General features: G+C 32.3%; 1 protein-coding gene and 1 pseudogene across 7 annotated transcripts; one reads left to right on the plus strand and one right to left on the minus strand.

The window, feature by feature from the left end:
* The first annotated feature begins 8,429 nt into the window (after nucleotides 1-8,429).
* On the plus strand, nucleotides 8,430-14,607 carry LOC130797846 (auxin response factor 2A). Of its 7 annotated transcripts, none has more exons than XR_009038961.1 (16): nucleotides 8,456-9,004; nucleotides 9,137-9,261; nucleotides 9,546-9,641; nucleotides 9,924-9,974; nucleotides 10,060-10,215; nucleotides 10,317-10,401; nucleotides 10,932-11,022; nucleotides 11,102-11,266; nucleotides 11,420-11,539; nucleotides 11,705-11,780; nucleotides 11,875-12,046; nucleotides 12,129-13,066; nucleotides 13,184-13,374; nucleotides 13,459-13,657; nucleotides 13,756-14,026; nucleotides 14,137-14,607. XR_009038961.1 is itself a non-coding variant. In XM_057660632.1 (15 exons), exons 1-14 carry the CDS (start codon nucleotides 8,932-8,934, stop codon nucleotides 13,634-13,636), a joined length of 2,262 nt encoding a protein of 753 aa, XP_057516615.1. In that variant the 5' UTR covers nucleotides 8,430-8,931; the 3' UTR covers nucleotides 13,637-13,657; nucleotides 13,756-14,607. The 7 variants fall into 7 exon arrangements, 5 of the variants coding, with proteins under 5 accessions (XP_057516615.1, XP_057516611.1, XP_057516614.1 ...); XR_009038962.1 differs by having other exon boundaries at nucleotides 12,132-13,066; XM_057660632.1 differs by having other exon boundaries at nucleotides 8,430-9,004; nucleotides 12,384-13,066; nucleotides 13,756-14,607.
* Nucleotides 14,608-16,410: 1,803 nt separating this feature from the next.
* LOC130798755 (probable beta-D-xylosidase 7) lies at nucleotides 16,411-20,008 on the minus strand (annotated as a pseudogene).
* Between the last annotated feature and the right edge of the window lie 394 nt (nucleotides 20,009-20,402).

Here is a 20,402-nt window from a genome sequence, read left to right on the forward strand (position 1 = left end):
TGGAAGAAGTAATAAGTATACTCCTAATAAATTTAATAATACTCCTATTATTAAAGTCAAAGATAATCATTAATCAGTTTCCTCTCAGGCCCATTGTGGGAATTGAGCATTCTGATTTCCAAGGACTCTAACAATGATAAGACAAATTTTTTAATATTTTTTATTTTGATTTATTTAATGAGATTTGTTATATTTTTATTTTAAATCATGACTCATTACACATATTCTCTTTGATTTTCATTTATATATTTAATTAATTTTCAATTACATTAATATATTTCTTGCATTTTTCCATGAAACATCACTTGTTTTTTATTTTTTGGCATTTTAAGCAACATTTACTAATGGCAAAAGTTATAGGAAAAAGGAAGTAGAAGTACTATTTAAGATAAGTTGATGATCTAATCATACAACACTCCAAAAGATGTTGACAAACAATGAGTTCTAATATTTGTTTCGGATTATTATATAACCAATTACACAAAAACGACATTTTTACTATGCTAAATTGCTAATATACACTCCCTGAATTCATATTTTAAATATTTTTTTAATTAAACAAAGACGAATTTAATAAGATCTCACATCAATATAATTTATCTTTATCTTGAGGGGCTAGTTTTGCCCCTTCAAAGCTTCGGGTGTGATATGGCATCTAAATTTTGACTTGAGATATAAAGGCATTTTATAAAATTTACTTTGCCAATTAAAAAATTCTAACAAAAGCGAATGATGTGATCGGAGTACTACTTTTCAAAAAGAAAATTAATACTTCCTCATATTCATTAAGTGTCTTATTTTCTTATTTTTATTTTGGATATGTTAACTTTACTAATTTACTCTTACTAAACTTAACTTTATTACACCTTTACACTTACTCGCCCAACTTTACACCTATTAAAATTAAAAAAAACTAAACTCTTTCTCTTTCACATGTGGTCTCATATGACTTCCTAAACAATAATAAAAAATCAAACAGCTAGTCTCTTGAGAGACCGTTTTTTTGAGAGATGTATCTCAAGCCCAGACCATTAAAATTAATGCCTACTTATCGTATTCTTAATACCTACTTATATCATCCTTAATACTTACTTACCATGTCCTTAATAGTTACTTTCAATATCTTAAATGTCTACTTACATTATTTTTAATACCTACTTACAATATTTTAAAAAATATATCATGGGCCGGCCCAATTAAAGATGGTTTCTTAAAGAGACCGTCTCTCACAAGAATTTGTAAAGTCAAATAAGACACTTAAGGTAAACTAGGATAAAAACCCGTGCAATGCATGAATTTTTAAATACGTTAATATTTTAATGAAATTTTTAGATTGCAAATCATACTTCACATTTTTCCTAAAATTCAAAATTATAATTATGGTAGTCTAACAATATAAATGACTGATTTTGATGATCAATTAATTGAATTTTATGTCATTTTAGTTTTAAATAATAATTGATGGAAAAAGGGGCTATTATGTATTTTAAGTAATTTCCTAAATTGCTATATAATTTTATACACAGTGTAATTTGCATTATAATTTTCTAAATTGTGTAATTTCAATTACACTAGAATAAATGTAATTTATATGTAGTATAATTTTCTACGTGGTGTTATTGTAGAATTTTATCAGACAATATACAATGTTCTACACAGTATATTATATATTTCTCATAATAATTTTTTGAACAGTGCATTTATTGCATTTATTAATGTATGAGTTTTTCCGAAAATATAAATTTGTAAATATGGTAAACGTAAAAAATGCAATCAGTCAAATTTCATTAATTCTAACTAATGAAAAAAAGACGAATGACATGCTCACAATCAAAATTTTTATTTTTTTTACTATCATACAGTAAAATTAATAGAGTGTATGATAGGAAGGAGTACATTTTTTTGGTCCAAATATAAACTTGTTAGTCAAACATACCTATTCGTCATTTCTAATATTTAATTCACCTTATTTATGTATGTAATTAGACATATATTGACAAATTAAATAGCCTATGAGGAAAGATAGGGTAACCACGCCACCTATTTCTCCAACAAAAGCAATCGGTCATCACACATTCACACCTAATTTTCAGTATTTTATTTCATCAAAATAAGGTTAAGAAAATTATGAAAATAACTCTTTTTACGTACAACAAAATTTATAGTCGAGAACAATAAGTTCATTTAATCAAAATTAAGTTCAATTTTATATAAATCAATAATTAAAACAAAAAATTAAAATACTGAAAATTAATACAATAATTATGATAACTCAATAAAAATAAATTTAAATACAACAAGAACAACAATGTCAGATTATCAATCTCAGAAGATTGAGGTCATCTACATGAACCAATATATCAGTTCCAACAGTGATTCTCATGGAATTTTCTTCTCCATTTAATTTCGATTTCTACTATCTTAATTTGTAAGTCTTAAATCCTTCACACATTTTCCACTCCTAGCCACAAAATTATTTTTGCTTTTCCTCGCCATTTTTAATTCTCTTGGACTCCAATTTTCTATCTTTTGTACTGATTTGTTAATACTTTATTTGTTTTTCCGCAATAATTTCGACTCAAAAATAAACTTTAAAAAATAATTGTAAAAGAAAGCTTACTTTTAGCAAAAAAAAAAAATACTATATATAACAATATAATGTGAGAACGGACAAGAATGAGACGTTACATAGTTCAAATAAGCTCCGATGAATAGTTATTGCAATTTGCATGTGAACATTTGCAAAGAGAAATGGCGAATATGGGTCGATGGTCGCAGTGCTTGCTGAGAACATAAGTAATGGACAATTAACACTGTCTACGTACACTTAACACAAGTATATGTATATCTTGCTCATCCATACGAATATACGATCTAGTCTCCACTAATTGCATGTGCTGCGAAATTCACTAAGTTATATTCACATTCTTTTCAATTTGCATTAATTTTTATTTTGAACAGTCTATTTTATTTTTTATGATTTTCTTATTTAAATATAGATTTCACTACCTTTTTTTAATCTCGACCACACATCTAAATATCTAATTAAACAGTGAATTTTAAATAACCGTTATTTTTCGCTCGATTGTTGGAATGGGCATATAATATATGTCAAGGAACCAACTCAACCAAAAGCTTAAGCTAATGGTTGAGGCCCCAAGATATGTTATATACTCTAACACGTCCCCCCACGCGAGAGACCTGTAGGCTAGAAGTGTGGATGCGGCGCAGGCCCTCCTCATACCTGGCGCTGAAAATTCCACTTTAATTAAGGGGTGGTTGAGATTCGAACCCCTGACCTTTTGTCACGTTGGTTTCTGATACCATATCAAGGAACCAATTTAACCAAAAGCTTAAGCTAATGGTTGAGGCCCCAAGATATGTTATATACTCTAAAAATATATCATTGGAAAATTCTTGAAATCTAGTTTCTAATACCGCAAACATTGCATTAATGTAATTTTCCTATAAAAAGTTATGGACAAAAGAGCGAATATGTATCAACTTTCAGCATAAAGCTTTTGCATTATATTACAAACACTTTTCTTCTCTTTTACCTATCTTCTTTGTAAAATATATTTAACCGAGTTAAAATTTAAAATTGAAATAAAAATTTAAATATTAATTAAATAAATAAATTGGATCAGGTCACACATAACCTGTGACTTGGCCTAGGTTGAGTCATACAAAACATGCGACTAGGTTCATTTTTCGATTTTTAAATTTTTTTTATAATTAATATTTTTTATTTTAACTTAATTATTTATTAATATTTTTTGTTTAATAATAATAAGTTTTGATTTTATAGTTAAAAATGTATTCAAGAGTAATTTTATAATTTCATTAAAAAAGTGGCTACCCAATGAAAAAGGTAGCAATTTTTTAAGATTAGGAAAAAATATATAGCAAAGTACTCAATACAATGCTTTTGGAGTATTAAATAATATTTTCTCTGTTAATGTGAGCTTGCATCCTAAAACTAAAAAACTCTCATATAGTTGAGTTTTTAAGGTTGCAAATTCAAAGGGATATAGTGAATATCAAGTAATCCTCCTATGTCTTTGTTAGCTTATATTTTTAGACAGAAAAAACTATTATATATTTAAATTTTAAGGTACAAATTTAAAAAGATAGAGCAAGAGTATACTTAGGCAGTACCGTAGGAGTACTCGAAATTGTGTTAGAAGTATGGAGAGCATGGGTAAAGTGAGGAGAAGATTATAAAATAATGAGAGAAAGCTATTTGGTCTGTAGTTTAGGAGTCAAAGAAGAGGGTGAACCATGAGTTAAGATTGAATATTATAAGTTGAAAAAAGTGGACGATACACAAGAAAACAATGTATCAGGATTCAGGATTGAGCCATTAAGGAATAAGGATACCCCACTCCACCAGTCCTCCACTTATGACCTTATGATCTTATCCCATTCCTCTTCTCCTAAGCCATCTAGATTTTATTGATTAAACTTGTTCTCACTATGTAAGATTTATTAGACCTCCGTCATCAACATAAGTTTTTTTTAGTTGATTTTTTAACATAGTATCAAAAGTAGGTAGTATCATAAGAAGTTATGAGTTTGAATCTCAATCACATTTCATTTAAAGTAAAATATACAACGTCGGGTGTGAGGATGACATATGCTACAAGGGGGCATGATATAATATATACATATTTTGGGAACTCAAGTGAAAATTATTTACTAGTTGTTGACCATTTATTAAAGAAAATATAAGCCAAAAATCAAATTAAATTAATGAAAAATGGTTTATGACTTAAAAGCTAGCTTTTCAGTTAATTTAAAAACCATTTACCAAAAATTATTTTCAATGTATGACCAACTAAAATGCCAAAAGTCAAAAGATATAAAAAAAATAATTGCCAAACACTCGTATATATAAATGCCAAATTGTTTTGTTTTTATGCTAATTAGTTAGACCTATTAAATTTTAAAATAAGACTAATCCGAAGATCTGATCAAATCTAATCCAATCGACTCGACCCATCTTCATTAAATTTGGACCATTTGTTCATTTTGTAAATGGAGTAAATATTGCACAATCATGAGTTCAAAAGTTTTTTGAAATAAATTACACAGTATTTTTAGCTATTTTATGGAAATAAAAATAAAATAATATTCTAAATATGTGGCTCGCTGGGTTTAACCCGACCAACCAATCTAACAAGGTATAATTTTAATATACTATATATTTTAATTTTTTATATTATTTAATTGTGCATAACAAAACATTGTAAAATATTGATAATATGCAAATATGCATGGAGACACATTAAACAATATTGTATGTATATATATTTTTTCTTAAATACATTAAAAAAAAAATCCAAGATATATGAATTTTTAAACACTATTGTTGACCTTAAATATGACGTTTTATGGGATATACACAAATTTTATATTAGACATTAACTTTAAGACATTGGTTTAAATGAGCACCAATACTTATTTTTCTTGGCACTTATTTTAACAACCTTCTAGAAATTAATTTGTCAAGATTATAAATAATGTCTTTTTGCTAGAAAATGACATCTTCCAAGTAAAATAATGTCAATCAAGACCACATCAAAAATATGCTAAGAGGCTCATGAGTCATGACCCATGGAAGTGGATGATTGACCAATATTTCTGAATTTGCATTTGCGCTATATAGTGTTTGTTTTACATACAAAACATAGTTTTCCAAAAGTCTTGCCTTTAGTGGACAAAATTGCAATACTTTGTTAAAGCTAAGGTAATTATTAATAATCTAACCTACTTATAAGTGAGATAATTAAATTTTATTTCAGTTAGAGTAAATATCTTTTTTATAACGTTTTTAATTCGATTCTCACTTAAATTTAATATATATATATATATATATATATATATATATATATATATATATATATGAGAAGGATCCAATGAGAAGAGGTTGAAAATGAGAAGGGTAAGAAGGACTCTACACCCTTGATTTTACTAAAATAAAAAAAAATTATGGTCATGATTGAGCCAAATACACATAATTATAAAAATAACTATGTTAAACAGAAAATTAACTATGAAATAATTTTTAAAATGTTCTTATTTTATAACATAGTATCTTTTTTTGTATATATAGTAACAAAACAAAATCAAACAAAAATCCTTCTCATTTTAAAATTCTTCTTATTTGATCTTACATATATATATATATATATATATATATATATATATATATATATATATATATTATACTCCTATTATAATAATAATAATCTTGTTTTTGACAAATAGTAGTATAAAAAATGAGATATAAGGTACATATGTATTATTGTCTTATTGGTGTATACTTCATCCGTTTCACTATACTTGCTACATTTGACTTTTAACACAATTTAATGTGTTATTTTGATCATTTATATATTAAACAATACACATCTAAAAATTATAAAACTTAATATTATGAAAATATGCGATTAAATAATTCATACACGATTCTACTCATCTATATTTTTTCTAATACATTAGCCGCAATATATAAAATAAGTTTAAACGATGAATAGTGTCAAAATTTATTATTTAACAAATATTTCAGAATGAAAAAAAGTATAAAAAACTTGTTAAAGTATGTGATGGTAAAAAAACTAAAAACAAAAAATTGTAGAACAAATAGTGGCATTATTAAGACAAGTGATACCCATGTGAAATTGAAGGACTTGCCCAAGAACTTTTATATGATTATATACACTAAGTGATAGTGGATTTAATTTATTTAGTATTATTTGTATTTTTTTTCTGTCTTACACATTTCAAATTATTTATGAATGAGTATATTGTTTATTTTTTATCTCATCTATTAATTTTAATTTTTTTTAATTTAATCCATATAACTCAGTTTCTCCACTCATTTATTACCAAATGTCTATATTTTCTTATAAACATGTTATTTTATTTTTAATGCTAATTCAAATGGTTAAATAGTAATTTCCAGATGATCCTAGCCTAGTCTTGTGGAAAGGCAATTGCACAATAACTCTCATATTGCCAAAATAAACAAAGCATGGAAGATGATAAAAGCAAAAATAGACAAATGAAGGGGTAACAATCACTTGTTATAGAAGTAAAACAAAAGGGGGGTTAGGAAGGAAAGGAAAGATAAAAAGTTTGTGAAAAGAGTAACCATGGTTAAACCATGTACTCAACACAACAACTTCCACATAGGAGATAGTTCACAAATAAACATACTTTATCCGTTTTAATTTTGTCTTAGTATTGAAAATACTTTTTTTTTTATCACTTATCTCTTTTAATTTATGATTAATTTTTAATTTATAAGTTAAAATATAATAAAGTGAATCTTGTTTGATTCGTCTCGATGTAAAGATTATTAATATCAAATTTTTAGTTTTTTATCATATATAATTATAGATATTAAAGATTAAATTAATGCATTAAACTACGTGAAAAAGTAAATATAGTTGAGAATTCCCATTGTTTTTACTATAAAGTTAGATTATTTTTATGATCAAGAAAGTTAGTTTTATAATAATTTTTTTTAGACTGTAGAATTGATGAAATTGGATAAATAATGATTATTGTATTCAATCTTTAGTTCTTATGATACATATAATTTTTATCTTTTAAAGTTGGGCAAATTATTTGAATTTTTTCTTGGCTCATTAATAACTTACCAACTCATTATGCAATAATAATACAAAAAGTTATAATACAAATGTATATATGAATAAAAATTTAAGAGTAAAGAGTAACAAGTATGGAATAAGTATATGTGTAAAGCGTATAATTAAGAAGAGTTTTGTACATGAATAAATAATAAAATACGATAATTTTTCGACTTTTTAACTATTTGCTGTAAATAATCTAATATTTTTAATTTTTTTTTTAATAATTTAACCTTTATCATACATTTGACCACACATATCATATTACTAATAATATATAAGAATAGGATATGCTGCCCACAAATAAGACAAATATTAAATTATTCACGACAAGCTAAAAATAAATGTTGAATTATTGGAAAATAATCTAAATATGAGATTAACACAGCAAAGAAGCAATAAATTGAATTATTAATATTAATTTTTTTTAAAAAAATTAAATATTAAAATTTGACTGTGGAGATATTAGTAATAGTAATATCTATAGGATAAACTTCTTGTGTCACTATGTAAAATACAAGAATTAATTAACTATTTATTTTTTCTTGAAGAGAAGAATTAATTATTTATTATTTATTTTAAAAAAGCAATAGTTGGTTGTTTATTTTTCTCGACCATTGTAATTGTCATACCTCCAAAATCCCAACCAATGTAGAAGAGACATCTAGAACTTGGAGTCACCGGCTGTTCCCATTCCCAGTCAACTCATGACTCACCGGGTTTCAGTTTCTTTTTCACCCCAATTTCCCTTGACCATGGTTACCTTACAATTAATTAATTAATTAATTAATTCTACTACTTTCTCTCTCCCTCGGATTTTGATTTTTGACGACCTCACAAGTCACACCCCCTTCTTTTCTCCACCTCCTCCATTTTCTCTCTCCCCTTTTTCCTCCCACTCTCAAACACTACCCCATTTCTCCAACACTAATACAAACATAACTCTTCTTTCCTTACATACTACATCCATTACTCACAGTAGAGCGAGACGCAGAAATCAAGCTGAACGATTCCTTTTTTATCCAGTATCTAGAAATCTCAACAATTTTTCTCTGTTTCTTATTATAGGCTGATTTTTGAGTTTATTCAGAGGTTTGTTCAAATTTTGTGTATGTTCATCAAAAGTGGCTCAGACTTTGGGATTATTCAGAGGTTTTCCAAGGGTTTGGCTGATTTTTGAGCTTATTAGAAGATATAAAGGTGTCGGATGAGAGATCTGTATTGAAAACTTTCCTTTTTCAAACTCAAATAATTTTATTGGTTGATTTTTAAAATGAGTTTATCGGAAGTATCGATCAAAGCTACAGCTGATAAAGCAGGAGAACAGGTTTCCGTCGCCGGAAAAGGTAAATTCCGGTGGATTATGTTGTATTAAATTATAACCTAATTTTTAAAATTATGATTTTGTGAATTAGGGATTATTTTATGTTATCATATGTTTGTTTTTTGTGATTAAAATAATTTAAGAGTTAATTTAGATGCTGTAGTGGATCCGGAAACAGCGCTGTATAAGGAGTTGTGGCATGCTTGTGCTGGACCTTTGGTGACCGTACCTCGTATAAATGAGCTTGTTTATTACTTTCCTCAAGGACATATTGAGCAGGTTTGATTTGATTGGATTCTTTCTTTTTTTTTTTATTGAAACAAATAGTTAATATTGATTGAATTTTCGTAGACTAGTGTGAGATTTATCAGGAGAAGTTTCTTCTTATGGATCTGTGTTTAGATTTTTGCTTGTTAAATTTCACAAAGAAATTTCAGCCGTTTGTGGAATTTTTTCGTCAATTTGGGTAGCTACAGTTGTTTACTTTGTCAATTTTGTAAGTATTATTATATTTTATTTATTAAGTTCTTACTTTATTTTTTGTATATGTTGCTTTTGATTAGGTAGAAGCATCTACCAATCAAGGTGCTGAACAGCAAATGCCTGTGTATAATCTTCCTTGGAAGATCCTTTGTCGTGTTATTGATGTACAATTGAAGGTGTGTGGGTAAAATTTTGGTCACTTTTTGTAATATATATATATATATATATATATATATATATATATATATATATATATATATATATATATATATATGTATGTATGTATGTATGCATATGTATATGTATATGTATGTATGTATGCATATGTATATGTATATGTATATGTGTGTGTGTGTGTATATATATATATATATATATATATATATATATATATATATATATATATATAGTGAGCAAAATATCGAGGTTTACTGAATTTTATATGGTTGATTATGTAGGCTGAACCAGACACAGATGAGGTTTATGCTCAAATCATGCTACTGCCTCAAGTATGTGAGCTGATATTATGGAAAGTTTTGGATAAATGTAGCGGAAATGTTGTTATTCTTGGTATTGATGTCATATTGTTTTTAGGGAAAAGAGAATTCCGGGGAGAAGGAATCTTCTCCAATCCCTCAGCCGCATTTTCATGTCCATTCGTTTTGCAAGACATTGACGGCTTCTGACACGAGTACACATGGGGGGTTTTCGGTGCTTAGACGACACGCTGATGAATGTCTTCCTCCCTTGGTGAATAAATACCTCACTCTTGGCCATGGATGTTGAATTGTTGAAAGTTTCTTTTTGAGTTTTGTTTAATATTTCTGCTTGCGCATTGTTGCACATTGTAGGATATGTCTCGACAACCACCTACTCAAGAATTGATGGCCAAGGATCTTCATGGAAATGAATGGCGTTTTAGACATATTTTTCGGGGTAAATGTCTCTGTTTACTTACCTTTAATGCTTGTAGTGTTTTGTATTGGGCACCAGCAATGTGAACTTTGTTTGTATCCATGGAAGTGCGGTCTGGATTGGGAATGTATATATTAGCAATGGAAGTTGTGTACTGTTGCTGCAAATGGCTTATTAATTTTTTATCATTTTTTGATGTTTATATAGTCTTATTTGTCCTTTGAATTGTTGGGATAAACTAATAAATGTTCGATGTGGCTGAATGTTACTTGTTCCTTTCCCCCTTCCTTGCTCATTGTTGATATACAGAATAATTGTAGCCACTGTCTATTCCAGCTTGTGCTTTTTTGGGGAAGTTGAAATTAATTGGTGAGCATGTTTGTCATAAATTTAAAGGGCTTTGGTTATTTATGCAAGGGGCTATATGTGACTTTTAAGTATTGCTGGATATTTTATCATAACTGGAAGTCTTCATGTAGGCTTGTTAATTATTTGATTTTACATGTGTTTATAGGGTATCTAAAACCCTTGGTTAATTTTTTGATTGCCAGGTCAACCAAGGAGGCATCTGCTTCAGAGTGGTTGGAGTGTGTTCGTTAGTTCAAAAAGACTTGTGGCTGGTGATGCATTTATTTTTCTCAGGTTTGCTCTTTTCTGTTGGTGATCATTTGCAAATGTGCTGCAGTTCTAAACTGATCTTGTTTTAATTTGAATGTCTTAGAGGTGAGAATGGTGAACTTCGTGTTGGAGTGAGACGTGCTATGAGGCAACAAGATGTTGTGCCTTCATCTGTTATATCAAGTCACAGCATGCATCTTGGTGTTTTGGCTACAGCATGGCATGCTTACAACTCCGGAACAATGTTTACTGTTTACTACAAACCTAGGTGTGTTGTGATCATCCTTATGTTTGATTGCTCATTTGACTATTTCATAATCTTTGTCCTCTAGAAGTGCTTTCTAGCTTTTGAACTCCCTCAAGCAGAAGGTTATGGTCAAGGATTTTCTTGCATATTGGTAATATTGAATTTTCCTTGCAGGACAAGTCCTGCTCAGTTCATTGTTCCTTATGATCAATATATGGAGTCAGTGAAGAACCAATACTCAATAGGTATGAGATTTAAGATGAGATTCGAAGGGGAAGAGGCTCCAGAGCAAAGGTACATTCTTAGCTAGCAGTTGTAGATGTTTAGTTGTTTAATCTAGTCCTTTACCAGCAGACTTGGGGGGCTTAATATAATGATGATTGATTGCCCTTTTTTTTTCTTTTTTTCATTATCTGCTTAAGTTTTGCTACTCATTTCAAATTGCTCTTGCGCCTTTAGATTTACAGGCACTATTGTTGGTGTTGAAGATGCTGATCCTAATAGATGGCAAGACTCAAAATGGAGGTGTTTGAAGGTAAGCAGATTTTGTGATCCTTATTTTATGAGTAGAATGTGGATTGCTATAGTGAACTTGTAAGACAATTGTTTCTCTGTTTATCTTTTTAAAGGTTCGCTGGGATGAAACTTCCACTATTCCTCGTCCAGATAGGGTCTCTCCCTGGCAAATTGAACCTGCTCTGAGTCCTCCGACAATAAATCCACTCCCAATGACTAGAGGAAAGAGGCCTCGTGCAAATGTGGTGACTCAGTCTTCTGACTCTTCTGTTCTTACAAGAGAAGGTAATATCCGTTCCGACTCAGTTTATTTGATGCATACCAATGGATAGTAGGGGTCTTTATTTTTGACTGATTACTTTTTCAGTAGGTTTTTCTAAAGTGGTAGCAGACCCTTCACCTGTTGGTGGGTTTTTAAGGGTCTTGCAAGGTCAAGAATATTCATCCTTGAAACCCAGCCTTTTAGACAGCAATGAGTCTGATACTGTTGAGAAACCAAATGCATGGTCTAATTCAGTTGACAAGGGAAAAGTCAATAATGCCAATGGCTCACTGAAATATCCTTCAGAAAATTTTATGCCTTCCATGAGGCCTGAACCAGCATTTGCTGATCTGCTATCAGGTTTTGGTGTCCAAAATGAATCAGCTTCTGGATCCCACGCGCCTTATCAAACTACAGCTAGTTCGCCAATGAAAAAGCATATGCTTGATCAAGATGTCAAATTTAATATGCTAGGAAGTTCCTGGTCTATAATGCCTGCAAATCTCTCACTAAATTTGTCGGAATCTAGTATGAAGCATCATTCACCCAGTTGCAATGTGTCATATCAAGGGCAAGGTAGTGCGAGGTATAGAGGAGGCTTCAATGAAATGCAAATGCTCCGCAGTCATAGAATTGACCATCAGAATGGAAGCTGGCTGATGCCTCCACCACCGTTTTATTTTGATAATCATACCCAATCCAGAGATGCTGTGACACAGCCTTCTCAGATTGAGCAAGAACCTAATAAACCGAAGGATGGGAGCTATAAATTATTTGGCATTCCCCTGATTAGTAGTTCTACCACACAAGACTCTTCTATTTTGAGCAGAAGCGTTATTGAGCCTGCTACTCTTATATCTCCCGTATCACTTCGATTACATAACAGTGATTCAGATCAAAGTTCAGAACAGTCCAAAAGCTCCAAACAAATGGATTGTGTGCCTCCTTGTAGTGAGCAGGAAAAGAAAAGGCCAAATTCCCAGTCACTTTCCAGGGATGCACAAGCAAAAGCACACGGTGGATCCTCTAGGAGCTGTACCAAGGTACTTGGAATTTTAATACTCTTCTTCGTATTTCCTCTGTTTTCTCTCTTGCTCCTCTTTCTTGGCTTTTATGTCCTAATGTCTCAAAAGATTAATGATAAGTTTTCTCTGTTTCAGGTACACAAGCAGGGAATTGCACTTGGGAGGTCAGTGGACCTCTCAAAATTTAGTAACTATGATCAGTTGGTTGAAGAATTGGATTGCTTGTTTGATTTCAATGGGGAACTGAAGACCAATGAGAAGAATTGGCTGATTGTTTACACAGATGATGAGGGTGATATGATGCTGGTTGGTGATGATCCATGGCAGTACGTGTTGCTTTTCTTGTCATAGAATTTTCCTTTAGATTGCTTTGGAAGTTCAATCTTATATTTTTATTTGCTTATTCACAGGGAATTTGTTGGGATGGTGCGCAAAATTTTCATCTACACAAAGGAGGAAGTACAGAAGATGGCACCTAGGACTTTGAACTTCAGGAATGAAGATAATGTTCCAACTACAGGTGGTTCAGATTCCAAAGAAGCTAAACAGTCAATACCTTCATCGGCATCTAATGCTGAGAGCCATTAGAATAAGGCCTTGTGGCTTTAGGTGAGTAATTGGGCATATTTGTTTGAGATGATAACAACTCTTCATCTCAGGTTCAATATTGATTTTATGTTAATTGACTTTTAGCCACTTTTTGGCAGGTTGGTTCTAAGTTGGGATCAATATACGAGTAATTGCATTTGGTAGGGTATTGTTGGGACTGTGTAGGCTTGGCAATGAGCCATCTTGAAGAGGGAACATTTGATAAAGTCCGTGTCTAATCTACTCCCAATTTTCAACATATTTCTGGAGTCATTTGTCGAGCCATATACATAATTATATATGTATACCTTAATTGAAAAGAGGCATTATTAGCCTTGCAGCCTGAATCAATCTGTAAAAAGCCTATCTTATCCTGACCAGCCTTTTGATGTAAGTGCTTACGTATCTAATGATTCATCTATTATGTGATTCCGTTTCCTCACCCTTGAAGCTGCAACGTGCTGATATTTCTCCCCCGTGCTTGTGTGAGGGCTATGAAGTTGGGAGCTTGTGCACGACCTCTACATTAAGATTTTGCTATAAGATAGCAGATGCAAATTCAGATACCGGCTGCTGCGTGTAGCTAGCAAATGCTTGGCAGGTGCGTTTAATTTAAGTTGGTCTGGTGTATCCTCACCTAGAACCAATTTTGTAGGTTGGCAGTGTGCTTCTTAGTCAAAGTTCTAGGATAAAAGGAACTGGAGTATACCAAATTAGATTTGACAGAAATATTAGTTTTCTGTACGCAAGTATTTGTGGTTCAGGAGGGACGTATGCGGATTAACTAGATTTATAGTAGTAATGTACAGTTAGTATATGTAATTAGTACCTGTATTGAGTATGTAGTTTTTGTCTTTATTTTTAACTGTGTATTTACATAAATGAGATGTTTTGCATGTGGATGTATAGGCACCGTTCATAAAAATCATGTTTGGTGCTATTCACTAAATTTTATAAATTAACATGTTAAACGCGCGGCTGTTTGAATGTATGACCGTAAGTTACGTGCTTAGTTCTTACATCTGTGATCTGTTGGATATTGAAATGTCTAAATTCAAGTTCAAGTTCGGGTAACTATCAAGTTCAAGTTCTTCCATCGGTAAGCCATTTGTCAAACCCGTTCGTCACTAAGAATACATCCCTTTCCCACGAGAGAACTTGAATTGAGGTGCACCATTTAGACATTTAACATTCACGGGAGGATTGTTTTAGTAGTATTTTATTTTTTGATTTAGCTATTGGCATTGAATGATTGTAATACTCGTATCATTTAACACCAACCAAATGATCTGTTTATTTTTATATTCCTCCATTTTATTTTGGAAATTGATTTCTTGATGCGGTTAGTCCATCATGTGCAGCTCATGTGATACTCTTTAAACATATCTGTGTTAGTTGTTTGTTAGTTTGTTAAAAGGTAGGTAGAAGTTAGTTAAGAAGGAATAGTTTTGGCGGGAAAGTTCATTCCTTCTCTAATTCTTTTAGTATAAATTGATCATGTTTGTAATTGAAGGATTATTATGAATAATACTAATCTCCTTTTCTTCCTGTGACTTCTCTCAACTCTAACTTTTTGTTCTTTCTTATATCTTCTTCTGTCTTTCTGTTTTGATTTCACCATAGAACACAACTAACTTGATCTCGCATCATTTTGCATAACATGATTTTATTGAGCTTAAAGTAAAATTGTTTCCTATTAATAAAACTATATTAAGATTGTTGAAAATAAAATGGAATGACTTAAAAGATAACCATTGTAACAATAATGATACGAAGTTGTGAATATTCAGGATGAATTTAAATTTTTTGAATCAGTAGAACGTGTAATAGGAGTATTTAGGTAACATTTATAAGAATTGATGTGAAGTGTGAAGTAGAGGGTAAAAGTTGAAAAGAATATAAAAAAAGCATTAGTAATAGGAGTGTCGGAGTATCATTTATTCTTTACTCCGACATGATTTAGGTGCTTTTTGTTTCATCTTATCTATAAAGAATGGAATCAACATTGATTAGGGTTGAAAGGAAATGACATAAAAAAGGGAAACCCATCAAAAAGAGAAAATATACAATCATATTCTCCTAGCCTCCCTTCCACTCTGCCATCATCAAGTCAGGTGCTTTTTGTTTGATTATGGGGATGTTTGTAGAGTTGTTCTGATTGAGTTTTAGAAACTATTCAAGTTTAATTCGAATAAAAAGGGTTGACTGGATTAATTTTCTTTAGGTTAATTGAAGACAAATATGAAAATTAACAATAAAGTTATTTTTAACAATATCGTCGAATCAACTATACAAATTATTTTTACAATTATCATTTCTAAAAAAGAAAAAGGAGATAATAAAGATGACACTTAATCCACTTGTATGTGAAATGTAAACTGACAATGTATTTAAAAATTTTAAACTCCACTTGGAAACTTAGCCTACAATATTGATTAAAAAACTAATTTGGCCATTTAAAAAGACTCATTATTTGAGTATGGATATGGATAATGAGATGTTTAAATACTTCTTTTTATCCTTTTCATTTGTCTTATTTCTCAATGTACGATTGCCAACGTTTTAGCACATTTTGTTTTTAACAAGATCCGACCCATTTTAATTTGAGTTTGGTTTGATCCTTATTCGACCCTGCACACGTATAGTCAGCATACTAATTTAGTAATTTGTACCCAAAAGGTCAAATCTCCATCTCCTATTGATCATTGAATGACATTAGCTAACAATAGGTGAGTAAGAACTCTAGTAGGAGGTTAAAATACAAAAGGGCTTACTCAATATGTAATCAATTGAAGAGTAATTGGAAACTCTTGATCACCCACAATTAGAACATAAGTGCCTTCTTCTACTACTATTAACCCATCTTTATTAGCTCTACTCAATTCAAACTGTATTTCTGTTATTTCTCCTGATCTCAACTTCACACTCTCGAACCCGACTAACTTCTTCAGATTCCCATTGTTCGCATTTCCTTTCCTTACATACATCAACACCGGGTGCTTTCCTTCCATCTCGACTTCATTACTTGCTCTAATATTGACCGAAAATTTCGTTGTGCTACATGATTCTGACCCCATGTCAGAAACTTCAGCATACCTTGCAGAATAAGAAACCTCAGGACCCTTAGTAGGTCCTATTGAATTGTAGTATATGTCGTATGAACTAAACGAAATAAACTGATATGAGTAGGATGTGTAACTTAAACCGAATCCAAAGTCATAGACGGTTTTGCCTTCGTAGAACTTGTAGGTTCGTCGTGGGTAGCCTGAAGAGTCTGCCCGCATCCTCATGTCTGTCATCGGTACTTGCATAAATTCTTCTGGGTACCAAGTCATGGTAGTTTCGCACCTGCAAAATGACGGCTATCAGTTACAACTGCTTAGACAGCTAACAGCTACTCACACGGCTACCTTACACTGAACAAGCCAATTGAATAATTAAGTGCAATAATATTAGTAGCATGAGATTTCAGGTAGAAGAGTTTGGTTATGCACCTGGGTTGTGATCTCCGAAAATGAATTGGGCGAGAGCAATAGCACCCGCCTCACCAGGGTAACTGGCCCAGATGATGCTTCCGATGTTGGAATCTTCTTTGGTGAAAGTTATATCAATAGGACCTCCAGAGAGGAGCACCAATATCCCGGGGTTCCTAGCAACGCATGCAACGTCAGTGATAAGACTCTGTTGCTCACCTGGAAGCATTAGGCTCAAGCGATCATTTCCTTCGTTTTCGATTGTGGTATCTAGTCTCATAATCAGTACCATATAATCTGCTTCCAATGCAATTGGCATAACTTCTAGGATTGAAGCCAAAGAACAAGCCACATTCTCGCATCCTGCGTGGTATCTGCACAAAGAATCCGTTAAATATCTAGGTTGCATAAGTACATAAGGCGAGAATTTCTATTCGAGTTATAGTAGTACCTTAGCTCTTTAACAGCTTTGCAATGCTTGAAGCGGAGAAATCGAAGAACAAGGAATACCACGGTAGTTACCAAGAAGAGTTGTAGTCGTGTTAGCGTTAGGACCTATGACTCCTAAAGGGAGGCTTTCTTTCTTTAGGAGTGGTAGAAGTTTGTCATCGTTCTTCAAGAGAATGATACCTTGTTGGGCAGCCTCAAGAGCTAAATCTCGACACTCTTGCGTGCACACGTGTTCTGGTCCAAGATTCCCGTATTGCAAATTCCTTGGATTTCCATTGAACAAACCTAACCTCATTCTTACAGGAAATAAGTTTTCGAGTGCCCTGTCTATCTCTTCTTCTATCACTTTTCCTTGTTGTACCGCTGATTTTGTGTAGTTTATAAGGTAGGTTCCACATTCGAGATCCATTCCTGGATTTAGAAACCGATAGTCAGTCTTTTATGTTTATGAAAACATAATATCGGTAATTCGATTAATGCATATTTCATATACCGACTTTTAGGACATCAGCAACTGCATCTTCATGTGTATTAGCAAATCCATGAGAGTCCTTGATGAGCGATACTGCGCTGCAGTCTGATGTTATATACCTGAGGTATCCGTATTACCATCAGAAATGTTATCGTTCAACAATAAATTGTTTACAATAAAATTCGTGTTTAGATAAAAGATCACGTTACTAGGTGTGTCGAAACAATACATTAGCCTATCTGCAATGGTTTAAATCATCTTTATGCTCTTTGTTATGATTTCGTACAAGCGGTAAGCGATGGGAAAAAATCTTACCCGTCAAAACCCCATTTTTCTCTAGCTGTTGTAGTTAAAGATTGTAATCGGCACAAGCAGGAACTCCATTGACACGATTGTACGCACACATTATGCTACTAGCTCTTCCTTGGTGAATGCAACTCTCGAAAGGAGGTTGGTATGTATCTGCCATATCTTGCGCTGTTACCTACAGTTGAACAATTACGCTAGTAAATTTGGAAAACATATGAAGTAATATATAAACTTGTCAAATAACCAACTGAACCAAAAGCTTGAGCTAATGGTTGAAGCCCCCAGATATTTTATTAGACTTACGAGAGCATTAAAACGATAGCGAGTGACACCATTCCATCGGTCCAAATTATAAGCAGTGAAGTGTCTACAACAAGCTGAGGCTTGAAGATGTTGTGGAGTCTGTCCACCTTCAAAAGAATCCCATTGTAATCCTCTTACATACAGCATTGCATATCTGCCTGTCATAAAAGGGTCTTCCCCCGGAGTCTCTTGGCCTCTACTCCATCGCGGATCCCTGAATATGTTTATATTTGGTTCCCAAAATGTCATTCCTTTAGCCTGTCCTACATTTAATATTGCTCTTGCTTCTCTTCCTATTACCTGCATTCCATAGTTGTCAACATTTATCATTGTGTGTTTTGAGTAATCTACTCAACCAAAGCTTAAGTTGATGGTGGAGGCCCCAAAATATGTTATATACTCTAACACACCCCCTCATACGAGAGCACGAAGGGATGGAAGTGTGGTTGCAGCAAAGGCCTTCCTCATACCTGGTGCTAAATATTTCACTTTAAATGAGGGGTGGTTGAGATTCGAACTTGTGACCTCTTGTCACGTTAGCTTCTGATACCATGTTGAATTAAGCTGGATTTATTGTGAATTCCAACATAATATCGGGGAAACACAAGTTGCACACACTTCATAAGTCAACGAGATGTCATCCCAAAACCATATGGTAATAGGAGAAAGGGGCTCAAATGACTTATAAAGTTTGCACATCATCTTTAATTCATCGATGGGGATAAACCATCCCAACGCCCCTCACATGCGAACCCCATCAAATTCGCATGTAGGAATAATGGGTAAGAGCGCCATTCTTTTCTGACCTACCATTTTAATTTTTGATCGAATCATAGGCTCTGATACCGTGTCAAAGAACCAACTCAACCAAAAGTTTAAGCCAATGATTAAGGCCCAATGATATGTTATTTACTCTAACTCTATTTTCACATTAGGAGATGCTTGGCAAAGGCAATCAAAACAAACCTGTCCAATGCGGTACCAAAGGCGAGCATCAAAGGAAGCAGCCGTAAGAATAACCTGAGGAAAGCTGGTTGCAGCACGGATGTCACCAAATAAAGATATACCAGGCTCTGTCACTGCCACACTGTGCAATGCCTCTGACCACCATTGGAAAGGCGCTATACCAAGGCGAGGAATACCTGGTGCAGTGTTAACCAACTGTGAGATTTTCTCATCCAAACTCAGTAAACCAACCAAATCCTTGGCTCGTTGCCTAATAGGCAATTCCGTTTTACAAAATGACAGATTTTCGGTACTTGGATTGGACTCGTCACAAGAGAATGGCGGGTCAACAGCCCGAATGTAAGGAAAAACTAACAGTAACGCGATAGCTATGGCAGCATTGTGCTGTTGGAAATTCATGATCATTGTGTGTTGTTTGAATTTGAAGCATAGTAATTTGAAGAAGTTTATTGGTTTATAATTTATCTATATGATGAAATTAGTTGGGTGGGAGTTGGTTAATTAGTCTCACCCATGTCTGATCTTTGATCATTCTAACATATTAAAGCAAACATAAACTGTTTCATATCAAAATAGTGGAGCTCATGTAATGGAACACAATCTGTATTGTGTAGGATCAACAATGTGGGTTTTTGTACTTATTTTATTGAGATGGTGTTGCTTGTGTGATGTGTGCCTGCAAGACTAGTTCGAGTGGACATTTTGATATTTCCTATTTTTTTATTATTATTATTTTTTAATAATAGCGTACGCTGAGGTTCTTGCCTAAAAAAGGAAGTACCCGCTTCAATTG

The sequence above is a fragment of the Amaranthus tricolor genome, chromosome 13 (genome assembly GCF_026212465.1).
Source record: "Amaranthus tricolor cultivar Red isolate AtriRed21 chromosome 13, ASM2621246v1, whole genome shotgun sequence".
NCBI lineage: Eukaryota > Viridiplantae > Streptophyta > Magnoliopsida > Caryophyllales > Amaranthaceae > Amaranthus > Amaranthus tricolor.

Bases quoted from the DNA above. Each gene is read 5' to 3' on its own strand.
- LOC130797846 (XM_057660628.1), top strand. From the start codon at position 8,932: ATGAGTTTATCGGAAGTATCGATCAAAGCTACAGCTGATAAAGCAGGA. The intron at 11,023-11,101 runs GTTTGCTCTTTT...TGAATGTCTTAG, and splicing joins GATGCATTTATTTTTCTCAG to AGGTGAGAATGGTGAACTTC. The intron at 13,067-13,183 runs GTACTTGGAATT...TCTCTGTTTCAG, and splicing joins CCTCTAGGAGCTGTACCAAG to GTACACAAGCAGGGAATTGC.